General features: G+C 52.9%; 1 protein-coding gene across 1 annotated transcript; it reads left to right on the top strand.

Moving 5' to 3' along the window:
* Window positions 1-5,521: 5,521 nt before the first annotated feature.
* On the top strand, window positions 5,522-6,945 carry LOC141737297 (olfactory receptor 14J1-like). The gene has a single exon (XM_074571976.1). It carries the CDS (start codon window positions 5,522-5,524, stop codon window positions 6,440-6,442), a length of 921 nt encoding a protein of 306 aa, XP_074428077.1. The 3' UTR covers window positions 6,443-6,945.
* The last annotated feature ends 6,656 nt before the right edge of the window (window positions 6,946-13,601 follow it).

Raw genomic sequence — 13,601 nt, 5'->3', positions numbered from 1 at the left:
AATAAAGGATGGGGATTCTCCTTAGCTCTCTTTGTGTTTCTAATGTAATCATAGAAACATGTTTTAGTGTCTGTTATGACATTAGCCAGACAAAGACCTAGTTGGGCATTGGCCTTTCTAATTTTTTCCCTGCATAACCTCACAATATCCTTGTACTCCTCCTGAGTTGCCTCCCCCTTCTTCAAAATGTCATAATCTCCTTTTTTCCCCTGAGTTTGAGACAAAGCTCTCTGTTCGGCCAGGCCAGTCTTCTTCCCCACCAGCTTGTGTTTAGGCACATGGGGATGGCCTGATCCTGCGCCTTTAAAAGTTCCTTCTTGAAAAACGTCCTGCCTTCCTGGACTTCTTTTGCCCTTCAGGACTGCCTCCCAGGGGACTCTGTCAACCAGGCCTCTCAAAAGGGCAAACTAAGATAACCAGGTCCGAAGCCCAGAGAGTTATTGCCATTAGGCACCTCCTGATGGTGGAGGGAGGGTGCAAACCAGGGATGAGAACAGCTGTTTCCAGCTTGTGTGCATGCCTCAGCCTGGCAAATGGGGAATGCCCACGGCTTGGGGTAGCCGTGCCCAAGGAGCTGACCTTGCTTGCACAGGGAGAGAGCAGTGTAGGGGCAGCAGTGAGGGACTTAAAGGCAGAAAGAAGAAAGGAAATATCAGGGGGTGTCATGCAATAGTGAGCTAAGTTGAGTTTTGATCCTGAGGCAGAAGAAGAAGGGGGATGTGCTGTTTGGTGCTGGGATGTGGAGCTACATACGGGATTCCAGGAACTCTGGGGCTTGGAAATCTTGCGTAATAAGTGAGCATTAGCAAGGCTTTGGAAGAAACGGGATGGGTTGTGGGGAGCTCACAGGCACTGGCAAATCCTCAGAAACCCACAGCTTGGTGTTGGAAGCAAGGGAGCAGACCCAGGCACAGGAGAGTGTAGCTGTGTTTTGGGGATGGCCAAGGGCCTTGGTGGGGCTTTGACACCCCAAGAGAACGGAGACCCTTGTCTGCTCAGCTGTGGCTTCTGTCTCATCCACTGAGCTCAATGAGAGGACACCAAGTCCTTACAGCTCCAGCGCCTTGTTGCCTCCTCACCCACCCTCCCCAGAGCCTGGGAGGTTCCTACTGCTGACCTGCACCTGGCACCTCATCACTGCCACATCACCCAAACAGAGCCCAGAGCATCTCAAGAGGCAAAGGACATCCCTCCCCAGGGGATGGGCGTCCAGGCTTGGCCATCCTGTTTGGTGAAGCACATCGAGGCCTTTCAAAGTGATTTCCACATTTAAATTTCTTCCCGGCCCACGTGTCTCCGACTTCCTGCTTCACCACACCACAGGGACAGGAACTTTGTTGGCTCCTTCCCTCCATGGTCTCTGCAGTGAGGGACTTCAGCAGGGTCTGATAACACCCTCAGAAACCTGGAGGTTAGCTGCTTTTACTTCTCAAGAGGACTAGTCAATCTTTCAGGATCTGCACTTCAGGAACTCGGCACCAGAGCGCTCATTACCACAAAAAACACACGAAGGCGCCAAGTCTGGGCATAAGTTTCCTTTAGTCTTCAGCTCTTCTCTGGCTCATTAGAGAGTTTTCAGGAGTGCAGTCAAAATGAAAAGATGTCCAAGCAAAGAGGCCAAGTCAATTTAACGCTTGATTTTGAAGAGCCAGTTCTGCATTAATCCCAACACATTTGGGTAACAGAAATGTCTTCGGGAAGAGTCTGCCCCATCTAGACCCATGTGGATGGACTGGCACAGCCACCCCCAGCAGGGGGAATCCCCATCTCCTAGGCTGAGGCACGCAGTCAACATGCAAACCTCTGCAGTGCCCACTTGTTACAGGCCTCCAGGCAGAGTGTGACTCATTCCACATGACCCTCTGAGCCTCTGTCAGCTCATTGTGCTTCATCCACCCATCCCTGCAACTCTCAAGCCTCTGGGAGCTTTGGCTTTGGCATCCTCCCGACATCCTGGGGCCAGGTTTCTAAATGCCTCCTCTGCAGCTTCCCCGCCTTCCACCTCCTGTGTGCTGCCTTTTTGCCCTGCAGCCCAGTCCGTTTATACCAGCAGCCTCCTGAGACGAGTGTTTCTCTTCATGGTATTCCAAGACATCATTCCTGCACTTGGAGGAGGCTGTGCCGTAATGCCTATATGATTTCCCGAGCTCCTTCACCCTTCAAAACTCCTTGCCATGACACCACTTGCATCAGTCCCCCGAGTACATCAAAGTCTTCTCCTCTGGAGCCACCCACGTGTGTTCCTCTGCTGGCCTTCCTCACTCCTCTTTGGCCTCTGGGACCCCGTTATTTCCTGGTCACTCCAGCAAGGCTGACACTAATTGTCACATCCCTGACCAGCTCTTCCTTGTTGGCCAGGACCAGGTCTAGGTGAGCATCGCCCTTCCTGGCCCACCAGGCAGCTCTGCTAAGAAGTCGTCTCATGATGCTCCAGGCTGCTGGCACCTTGTTTCTCTGCCTGGCCAGTGAGTGCCTGGGCAATTACTGTTCCCCACAGGAATCTCCTCATTTACCTGGAGACTTCTTCGTGTTCCTATTTAAGACTTGTTCTACCAAGGCCTGGGAGACCTCACTGGTGGTAACTGAGGCAGAGAGGACATTGAATATCTCGGATCTACCTACACCTACTCCTACTAAATTCAGCACTGGTCCTACATTATTCCCTTTAATTCGTTTAACTGTTCCTGAATTACCTAAAGCTCATCTCGGTGCCCTGGAATTCCTATTTGAGATTCAGTTGAGTTTCGATATGCACCACTGCTGGATCTGGAGGATGCTGCCCTGGAGGACAAGATGTATCCAGGCACACTGTGAAATCTATTGGTCTTTTCATTGATTGTATCATCAGGGCAGTGAGTAAAGATCCCCGTGTGACGTCCTCCATGTCCATGCAATGCCTGCAGCTGTTGTGTGGAGAAGGGACAGACCTCGCCTCTCTGATGACTGATGACTGAATGCATCAGTCAACGGCACAAAAGCACCAAATAGAACGCTCTAGCATGCCATGTGGGGCATCTGTGATGCATCCGCACTGAAAGGGAATTGATTTCCTGTAGGTCCTGTGTGGTCCATGCCAGCCCTGGCACCTCATGTAGCTCTGTGGGCCTGGATTTGAACATTATATTGAGTTACTGCCCTGAATTCTGTTAGGCAAAGTGGGGCTGAACATGGCATAAATGCCATTAGAGTCACTGGAGATCTGGAAAATTGAGCTGATGGAGAAGAGAGAGACCAAGCTCTCCCTGTGTCCCAGGACTGCGGTCGTTCATATGAATACCCCTAAAGACTGCCATGAACATACAAGTAGGAGAAGATTCTTTTGGCCTTTGTTTGGGCCTCAGCTGTCATTTCACTCGGCCAAAGGAATTTCCCACAAGGCTCATTCAGGGTCCCTGAGACATTGCCCTGTCTCTATGAACGGCTCCAGTAGAGCCTGCAGTTATCAGCACACACCTTTGACCACCCCTGACACCTTCAATGTCACCAGGCATTGTGTCCTGCTCTCCATCTCCATTGATGAGCACAGGAGCTGAGACAAGGAGCTCACGTGCATGTGCGTATTTTATGCACACCTGAACACCTACGGCAAGAGGAATCCCACCTCCTGTGGGTTGTGGCAGGCATGGAAGGCAGTTGTGTCTCCTTCAAATGCCAGGAATTGAAACGCAGGATGAGATGAAGCACAGATTCAGCTGAATCCCTTCCCTCAGCAGGGGTAAGGGAGATGACTGCCTGTCACTGTCTGGGAACACTTTCTAATAATAAGAGCAAAAAAGGTGATATTTTGATGTAACTTTGAGAGGAGAATTAAAAGTTCTGGAAAGAAGTGTCTCTGCCCAGCTGAGGGAGGGAACATCAGTGGTGACTTGATCCTGTTTCCCAGCAGGTTCCCCTGGAGCCCCAGGGACACCTGGAGGGAGCCCCGAGGGGGCAGAGAAAGGGCTGCCTTGGGCTGGTCCTCTGCTGCTGAGCTGGGCTGGGCTCCTGGCATGGAGGGAGCTGATGGCAAGCGGGCAGCGCTGCAGAGAGACAGCTCTGCCCAGGAGCAGCTCCTCTGCCAAGCGCAGCAGGGCTGAGGGCACTGCCTGCAGGCACCCGAGAGGAGCCAGGCACAGAGAAGATAAAGGCAGCTGGGAGTGGGAGGAGAGTTCTGAGCTCGTTCTCTCCTGGCTTCTCTGGTGTGGAGAAGGAGGCCGTGCTTCCGAGCAGGGATGCCCTGCTGCACCATGGCAGCGACAAGGAAGGAGGGCTGCCTTCTGCGAGGGACTGTGGCAGGGTTTTGAAGACAGGTGGGTGTGCAGGCAGGGGTGCCCAGGGCTGTCCTTGAGAGCAGGGTCCCTGCAGCCCAGGGCTCTGTGTGCCGGGGCAGGGACTCTGCTGCTTGCCAGGGTCAGCTCTCAGCCTGCCCAAGGAGTTCCCCCCCGAGCGTCTGTGGGGAGAAGCTGTGGGGAAAAGGAGAGACTCCCCTCAGGGCAGGGTCCTTTGGCTCTTTTTCGAGTGTGTGCTGTGTGGGTCAGGGCTGCCCACAGCTGCAGATCTCCCCCAGAGCACTGGCAGAGGCAGCATTTACAGAGGAAAGACAAGGCAGGGGCTGCCTGGAAGATGAAGACATTGCAGGGTCTGTGCTCTCAGCTGTCTCCTGAGGGAAAGGAGCTGTCACTGGTCCACTGAGGGATCAGCAGATCTGCCAGAAAGCTCACAAAGTGCCTTCAGCCCCTCCTCTCCCTACACACAGCACCAGCAGCACCTTTGCTTCCAGCATCAGGCTTTCTCTCCTCTCCTCCTGAGGAGCCACAAAGAGGGAGATGGCCCTGGGCAGTGCCCTGCTGCCAGGAGGGGTCTGCAGGGCAGAGCTGAGCCCCCAGCGGGTGGGATGGGCTGTGGGAGCAGGGACAGGGAGGAGACGTGGGCACAGAGCAGCAGCTCCTGGCAGGGGCAGCTCCAGGCAGCAGAGAGCCACTCCACCCGGCTGCATCCCTCTCTGCTCCGCTGCACAGGGACAGAGAAACCAGACGGGAGAAACCGACTTTGAAACTGGAGGTTTACGGTTGGACTCAGTGATCTTGAAGGTCCCTTCCAACCTAAATGATTCTATGAGTCTATGACTCTTTAAACCTTCCACGCTCACATAAGGCGAATTTCATCTTCAAGTACGTTGTCAGGGAGACCATTCTTACAGGGAGAGCAGTGCAAGCACAGGAGAGCTGGGTGGTGCCCAGCAGGTCACTGGTGAGCAGAGCAGCTCTCCTGACTCTGCACTAGGGCACAGATAGCCCTTTTGTCCCTCAGGGCTCAGCAGTGTTCAGGCTAAAGGCAATGGGAAAGAGAAGGATTTGTGCTCCTGCAAAGAAAGTGCCCTCAGCAGCACAAGCCTGATCTCACAAAAAGCAGCTGAATGAAATTATTCCAAAGGAAGAGAAGTCATTTTGCAGGGATTTTTTGGGAAAGAGAATAGGATTGGCTCAACGAAGCCTTCCTTATCTTGTCAACTGCTCTTTCTTGTCATGCTCAGAGTGAACAAATGTCCAACAGCAGCTCCATCACCCAGTTCCTCCTCCTGGCATTCGCAGACACACGGGAGCTGCAGCTCTTGCACTTCGGGCTCTTCCTGGGCATCTACCTGGCTGCCCTCCTGGGCAACGGCCTCATCATCACAGCCATCGCCTGTGACCACCGCCTCCACACCCCCATGTACTTCTTCCTCCTCAACCTCTCCCTCCTCGACCTGGGCTCCATCTCCACCACTCTCCCCAAATCCATGGCCAATTCCCTCTGGGACACCAGGGACATCTCCTATGCAGGATGTGCTGCTCAGCTCTTCTTTTATATCTTCTTTGTCACAGCAGAGTTTTCCCTTCTCACTGTCATGGCCTATGACCGCTACGTTGCCATCTGCAAACCCCTGCACTACGGGACCCTCCTGGGCAGCAGAGCTTGTGTCCACATGGCAGCAGCTGCCTGGGGCAGTGGGTTTCTCTATGCTTTCCTGCACACGGCCAATACATTTTCCCTGCCCCTCTGCCAGGGCAATGCCGTGGACCAGTTCTTCTGTGAAATCCCCCAGATCCTCAAGCTCTCCTGCTCAGGCTCAGACTCCCTCAGGGAAATTGGGCTTCTCGTGGTTAGTGCCTTGGTTGCTTTTGTTTGTTTTGTGTTGATTGTGCTGTCCTATGTGCAGATCTTCAGGGCCGTGCTGAGGATCCCCTCTGAGAAGGGACGGCACAAAGCCTTTTCCACGTGCCTCCCTCACCTGGCCGTGGTCTCCCTGTTTCTCAGCACTGTCATGTTTGCCTACCTGAAGCCCCCCTCCATCTCCTCTGCAGTTCTAGATCTGGTGGTGGCTGTGCTGTACTCAGTGGTGCCTCCAGCCGTGAACCCCCTCATCTACAGCATGAGGAACCAGGAGCTCGAGGATGCCCTGTGGAAACTGATGACCAGATGATTTTCAGAAGCAATAAACTGTCATCTTCTGCAAATCTCTCATCATGTATCTCATTGCCTGCGAAGCCCGACTCAGCTTGGCAAGCAAAGTTATTGTAATGTTCGGTTTTGGTTTGTGGTTTGGGTTTTGGTTGTTTTGTTACGGTTTTTTTTTTTCTTTTCTTTGTTTGCTTTGTATAAATCTGTCTACAAAGAAATATTGTCATTTGTGCTGCTTCTAATTATGCATCTTTGCCAAATTTGTGAGTCCCACAGTCTCTGTAAATGAGGCCCCGCGCTCTCTGTGTATTTAAAAAAAGAAAGAAGGAACCTTCCAGCGACTTGTTTGCTCCAGATCCTCCGTTTGAAGGCCTCTCTGGAGCTGCAGGGCATGCCTGTGTGCAGAGGTGGAGGGGAAAGAACAGGACAGAGGAGAGGGAAGAAGAGGAGGGAGAACCAGCCTTGGTCTTCTCACAGCTGCTCTCTTCCCATTTCCACATTCTCCATTCTGATCCCTTGCGCTGTTGGAAGGCCTGATTGCTCTGGCAGCTCTCTCCTACTGCTGTGGTGTGGCAGCGCTGTGAGCACAGGCAGGGGCAGGGACGGGTCAGTTCTCCGACAGAGCTGGCCTCCCTAACAGCACCTCCATCACAGCAGGGAATGTCCTCAGGGCAGTGCCTGAAGGCCTTCAGGCAAAAACACCTTTGGAAGGTCGTCTCCCAACGTTGCTGTCAAGAACATGCCCAGGAAAGTTCCCCACAAATGGCACCACCAGCGTAGAACTTAATTGTGTAAAGTGTGCAGGGGGGGACAAGCAGCAGGTCCCTCGCCCAGCCAGGGCTCCTGGGAAAGACATGAAGGACCAGCAGAACAGGTTCTTGTCAGGTCCTGTGTGTGCAGGACACCCCAGGGAAGCTGCCACAGGGCAATGGTCACACACCTGGGCAGTAACAACCACAGGCCTGAGCATAATGTGTGTGTGGTGAGATTAACCTGAGTGAGAACAAACACCATCCGCTGTTCCTGGGGGTTCCATTAAGGGCTGTGGGACAGACAGTGTGTGGAGGTCACTTCACTTGGAGAGTAACGTCCCCTGGGAAACCCCCTGAATGCAGCACTGGGATGGGCTTCCTTGACCCCAGGTCCCTGTGTCCATTCCTCACGCCGTGGGGCATCTCAGAGAGGTGCCGAGCAGGGAGACACAGCGCGGGGCTGAGGTGCTGCCGGCCTCTGGGAGTGGCAACAGGAGGCCATGGAGTCTGCTGCAGGGCCTCTGCCCGTGCCAGGGAAGGACTCGTGTCTCTGAGCAGCCCTGCCAGCGCCCTGACAGTGCCGTGTGTGTCTCCAGGAACACCTGTGTGCTACCTCACCCTCCCCTCTCTTCATGGCCTGTCCCTTTGATTACACGGTGTGACAGAAGCACCTCTGTGGAGCATCTCCCCTGTGCAGTCCGAAAGGGTTCTGCAGGCGTGAGCGGCATTGCCCTCTAGAAGATGGCATTTCTCACCTCTCACAGAGCACAGAGCACGTCTAGGGAGTAGGAATGCAGTGAGAGGCACACACCCTCCATGTTTCACCTCTCTGAACGTCCTTCACAATTTTTTTAAGCACCTGACAGAGAAGCAAATGTCTTCAGAAATAGGTGGGCTGGGCTGTTTGCACCAATGCTGAAACTCTCCTGATGTGAAACCATGACCCTCATGGATTTTGTTTTCATAACCTCTTTTTAGACCCATTCTTCCCCTTCCTGTTCATGCTGGAATCCTGCGCGTGCATCAGAGCTGCACTTGGGGGCAGGTCTTCTGCCCAGCATGGGCAGGCAGAAGGCCTTCTCCACCGGCTCCTCTCCCCTCCCTGGAGCCACTCCTTTCTGCGGCACCCCCACCACTGTCAGTGGGATGCCCAGAACAGCCCTCCTGAGAGAGTTTAACAACGCCCTGTTTCAACACGCACCTCACCCCTGCTCGATCCTCTCATCTACAGCCTGAGGAGAAGGAAGGATGGGGGTTGGGAGGAACTGACAGAAACAGCTTAGGAAAGCTGTCGGCTGCAGAGAGATCCCGTTGGAGTCGTGGGCTTGTAGGAAGAAATCACTTCTGGTTTTCTTCTGAAGCGGCCCCCAAGGATCTGGACAGCGAGTATTGTGTCCTGGGCACTCCTCTGGCAGCATGTCATAGTGAGAAGACTTTTGGTGTCATGGAGATGGAGAAGGCTGGTCAGTGCCATTGTGAGACCTCTCTCCAACACCTTGGAAAGGCCAGAGCCATCTGAGAGCCTTGGAAAAAGCAGAAATGAAACCAGTTTTCAAAAAAGCAGGAAGGAGGATTGGGACAATGACAGACTGGCCAGCCTCACCAGGGCAGGGGATATGACAAGTCCTCCTGCAGCCATCTGCAGGCATTTGAAGGACAAGAAAGGGATGGCAGAAGACATGTGGGAGGGAAAAGAAGGGGATGTTGTGTACCTGGACTTTAGCAAGGCCTTTGACTACAGGTCTCCTGTAGTCTCCTTATGGCCAGGTTGTTGACAGCCGGGCTGAAGAAGTGGACGATGTGGTTGGTGGAAAGCTGTCTGAGTAATGACGGAGGGACATCATCTGTGGTACAAAGTCCTTCTGGAACCCACTTACTAGTGGCATCCATCAAAGACCAGCCCTTGACAACTACTATGGAACATTATTATCTCTCCGTATGATGGCAGACAATGCACTTTCACCTCCTTTGTAGATGATGCCAAGCTGGGGGAGCCCTTAAGGAATCCCACCCTGTTAGCACTGTTGGTGGCAGGAGAGTTGGGAAGGATGACTGTGGTGGGTTAAACATGGCAGGGCACGGAGGGTCGGAAGGGAGAAGCGTAGAGGGATGGCACCTTTGGGGAGGAGTGGACAGGAGAGGTGACCCACAGCTGACTAACAGAGTACTCCATCCCACTGGCATCTTGCTCAGTATAAAAGCTGAGGGATCACAGGGCTCAGGCTCTTTTTCCAATGTCAGATGCCAGCTGGAGGAGCGGTGCTAGAGGAGGCTGGGAAGCAAAAGCGTGGTTGTGATGTGACAATTCAGGGCAGCACTTGACCAGGGGTTAGTCCCAGAGAAATGGCGCTGGAGCCCCAGTGGTCCTGCTCTGGCCAGGACATTAATGGCCCCAGCGAGCGGGGCAGGGGCAGGGGCAGAAGGAGATGCCCTGAGCCGGAGAGGGAAAATGTAAATGGCCCAAGTGGGGCAGGAGCAAAGCGAGTCACCCCGATTTCAGCAGAGGCACAAAGAGCCACCTTGAGCGGGGCAGGAGTAAATCCAGGCACCTGGTGTAGGGCAGGGGCAAATGGAGCCTCCCCAGGCAAGAGAGGGGAAAAACCAGCTGTCCTGAGGGGGACATGATGAAAAGAAGCCACCCAAGCAAGGCTGAGGCCACACTGGATGCCCCAAAGGAAGGATATAACGAAGAAAATCTCCCCAAGTGGAGCAGGAGAAAAATTCCCTTGCCTGAGCTGAGCAGGAGGAACTCAGTGCCCCGAGCAAGAGTGGGGAAAACTGGAGGACGCAGGAGGTGCAGGGGCCCAACTGGCGAGCTCAAGGAGGGCAGGAATAGCAACCAGCTGCCTTCTTGGGGCAGAGGCAACACTCATTGCCCTCCAGGCAGGTCGTGGGGTTAAACCAGATGCTAAAAAGCCACCCACAAATGTTTTTTGGATCTGGAGGGTGGGAGAGCAGCTGGGTGGGGGCCTGGCAGCCACCCAAGGTGCACCCAGTGCAGTTGCTCAAGGTGGTTCTTTTGTAGTGCTCCTTCAGTCAGCCTGTGGCTGGATCCTGTGGGGTAGATAAAATCACAGAATCACGGAATGATAGGGGTTGTAAGGGACCTCTGGAAATCATCTAGTCCACCTCCAGGTGCTTTGCTACTGGAGTCTCACAGACGCAGTCCTGTACCTGGGAAGAGTGGAAAAGAAGCCCTCAGCCCCCCAACTGTGCCAGCCAAAGCTGTGAAGGGGCTCGTTGTATACCAACAGTTTGGTATACATTGTATGTATTTCATTATTTCCTTTATATTTAATTATTAATATTTCATTGATGTAACTACTTTAATGAACTATTACTTTTTTATTACAGTAACCATTTTTTTCTAAACACATAAATCTTTTTCTCTCTTTTCTGTGTCTCCTTGGAGTGAGAGGTGGGGGAGAGCATCTGTCATCTCACCATTGGCCAATCTGCCCCAAACCACGACAGCCCTCCTGTCCAGCTGGTTTTTACCCATCTATTTATCCATCCATGCAGACCATAGTGTGCTGACATTGAACATTGTGGGGGATGATGCTGAAAGCCTTGCTGACTTCCAGGTAGAAGACAATCATTGCTCTTCCTTGCCCAGAAATCCTCTCCTTTCTTCAGAAAACGTAAAAAGGATGGCCAGGAAGAAGCTACCTTGGGTAAATCCAGGGTAAATCACCTTCTCTTTCAGACACCCAGAAAGGGGATCCGAGTGGGCGTGCTCGGGCGCACAGCCTTCTGTTACCCTGCTCATCCTTTGGGCCTTTTTGCAAGGTGCATGCAATGTTTGGGTTCTTACAGTAATCAGGGAGTTCCCTCAGACTCCGTGACCTTTCAAAGATGATGGAGAAGGGCCTCACGGTGACACCGTCCTGCTCGCTCAGGTCCTTGGGAGCCTTCCCCTCCAACCCCATAGGCTGGTAAGGACTATGTTTGCTCAAGTGACACCTGAATTGATCCACACTCACTGCTGGTTATTTTCTTCCAGACTCCTGCCTTGAGGAGCAAAGGGCTGAGAGACCTTGCTGGGGAAGACTAAGGCAAGGGGGATACAGTATCTCATATTTCTCTACACCTGTTCTTACTAAATTCTCCAGTGGTCACACATAATCTTTGGGTTTTTTCTTGAATTCTTCTGGAAGTACTAAGAGATCCTCTTGATGTCCTCGAAGCTCTTGCAAGGGCCAACACTAGGGAAGCTTTGGCTCCTCTAAAGCCATCCCTATTTCTAAATTCCTGCTTCAGTCCTTGCATCCACGTTCCTTCCTTAGCCAAGCTGCTCTCCTGAAATGTCTGGTTGTTTTCCTGCTTATGATGTCGACAGTTCTTATGCTTGGAAGATGCTTCTCTGAAAGACCAACTGTACTGAGCTCTGCTGCCTTTGAATACTGCTGCCCATGGGCCTACCACTGAAAGTCCCCTGAAGAGGCTAAAATCTTCTCCCAGTATTCCATGGTCCCTACAGCCAAAGCTGACACTGGTTTTCGCATCCCTGATCAGCGCTTCCTCTTTTGCAAGGACTGGATTGGAGTGAGCATCACCTTTGTTGGTCTGCGCCTGTGCAAAGAAGTTGTCCAAAGAGACACCAACACCAGCTGGACAGTATGCATCCTGCCATGCTCACCTGCCAGTGAGTGTCATTAAAGTCTCCAATAGCACTTGGGGTCATGGATCTGAGGACTTCCATGGCTTGCTTAAGCAAACCTTTCTCCACTTCCTTACCCTGATTGCAGGTGCTTTGTCTCCCACGAAGGTGTCACACTAACAGGCCTCTCCTTTGACCCTCACTCACAAGGGCTCACGCAACCTGCTGCGCATCCCATAGAGGAGCTCCACACATAGAACAAGCTCCTGCACATGGAGGGCATCTCCCTCCTCATCTTCCTGGCCCATCTCTCCTGAAAAGCCCCTATGCACCATGGCAGCACCACTGTGAGCTGTCCCACCACCCCTTGCCACTTATTCCACCAACGTACAAACTCTAGGATGGCACACGGGACTCCAGCTCCTCCGGTCTGTGCCCCAGGCTGAGGGCACTGGTGCACATTTGGTCTGCAGCACCTGAGCTGGAGCACTGGGGCCAAGCTTGGACTTGTCCCAGGCAAACCCAGTACCAAGTGCCCAAGACCCCACACCTGCTAATGCTGTGCTCGAGACCAGAGACATACTGGATGCGACGGCAGGCGGCAATGTGAAGGCACTAAACGAGGAAACGCTGCTCCCTACAACACCAGAAAAGCCAGGCTGGGCTCTGTAGCCCTGGAAGAAGCAGGCTTTGTTGTCTGTAGTGTTGCTGAAGACCTGTGCTGGAGGTGAAGCTGATCTCCAGGATGACAAGGTGCTGCTCAAAATGTCCCTCATCAAGGGCCTCAGGAAAGGATTGTTGAAAGAAGAACTGGGAGAGTTTGGGAGCAGCCAAATCATTTGAGACCCCAGTGTGATAGGCTTCCTGTTCATGACCTTCTCTGCATCAGCTGAATGGAGATGGGTGAGACCGTGCCTCACTGCAGTGGTGGGTTTCAGTCGCTGATCCACGGAAACTGAACGTGCCTGAGATGCCACATAGGCTTGCCAAAGGAACCAAATCGGCCTGCAGTGCCCTCTGAGGTGTCCCTCATGCAGCTGCTCTGAACACCAATGGCTTTCCCATAGGTCCTGTGCGGTCCCTGCCAGCCTGTGCTAGAGAGCGCTGGCATCTCACTTAGCACCACAGGCCTGTGTTTGGCCATTGAGACGCTTCCCGAATTCGGTTAAGCCACGTAGGGATGTCCGTGAAACAACTGCCATTACAGTCAGTGGAGAGCTAGGAACTACAGCTGATGGAGAAGAGAAAGAGAGGGACTTAGGTCCATTTGCTCAGCTGATGACCTCTGTAGGCTGCTGTAGCTATAAGGAAAAGGAAAGGTTTTAGTTGTCTTAAACGTAAACACCTGCTGTCATTTCCATCTGCCAAAGGAATTCCTCACAAGGCTCCAGGATGGTGCCCCCCGATGCTGCCTTGTCTCTCAGCATTGCTGCATTAGAGCTTGCAGTCACCTGCAAATGTCTTGGACAAGCTCTGGTGTCACCTCCAATGTCACCAGGTGTTTCCACCTGAACAACACCCTCAATCTCCATGAAGTAGCCTGAGAGCTGAGACAAGGAGCTCCCATACAGCTGCCTGTATTTGTGCACACCTGAACTGAGGCAAGAAGAATCCCACCTCCTGTGGGTTTGTGGAAGGAACAAGAGGGAGTCCTCCTCTAGCCCAGGACTTCAAACCCAGGATGAGATGCCTCAAATGATTCAGCTGCATCACTGCACTCACCAGGGGTAAAGAGCTGTCTGGGTGTCCTGTCTAATGGTGAGACAAGGAAAGGCTATTCTCATGCCTAACTCTGTCTCTGGTAATAGAAACGACACAGCTGGAAAGAA

Source organism: Larus michahellis, unplaced genomic scaffold (genome assembly GCF_964199755.1).
Source record: "Larus michahellis unplaced genomic scaffold, bLarMic1.1 SCAFFOLD_34, whole genome shotgun sequence".
In the NCBI taxonomy this organism is placed as follows: domain Eukaryota; kingdom Metazoa; phylum Chordata; class Aves; order Charadriiformes; family Laridae; genus Larus; species Larus michahellis.
Note: the sequence above shows the minus strand (reverse complement) of the source record. Positions and strands in the feature narration are given on the sequence as shown.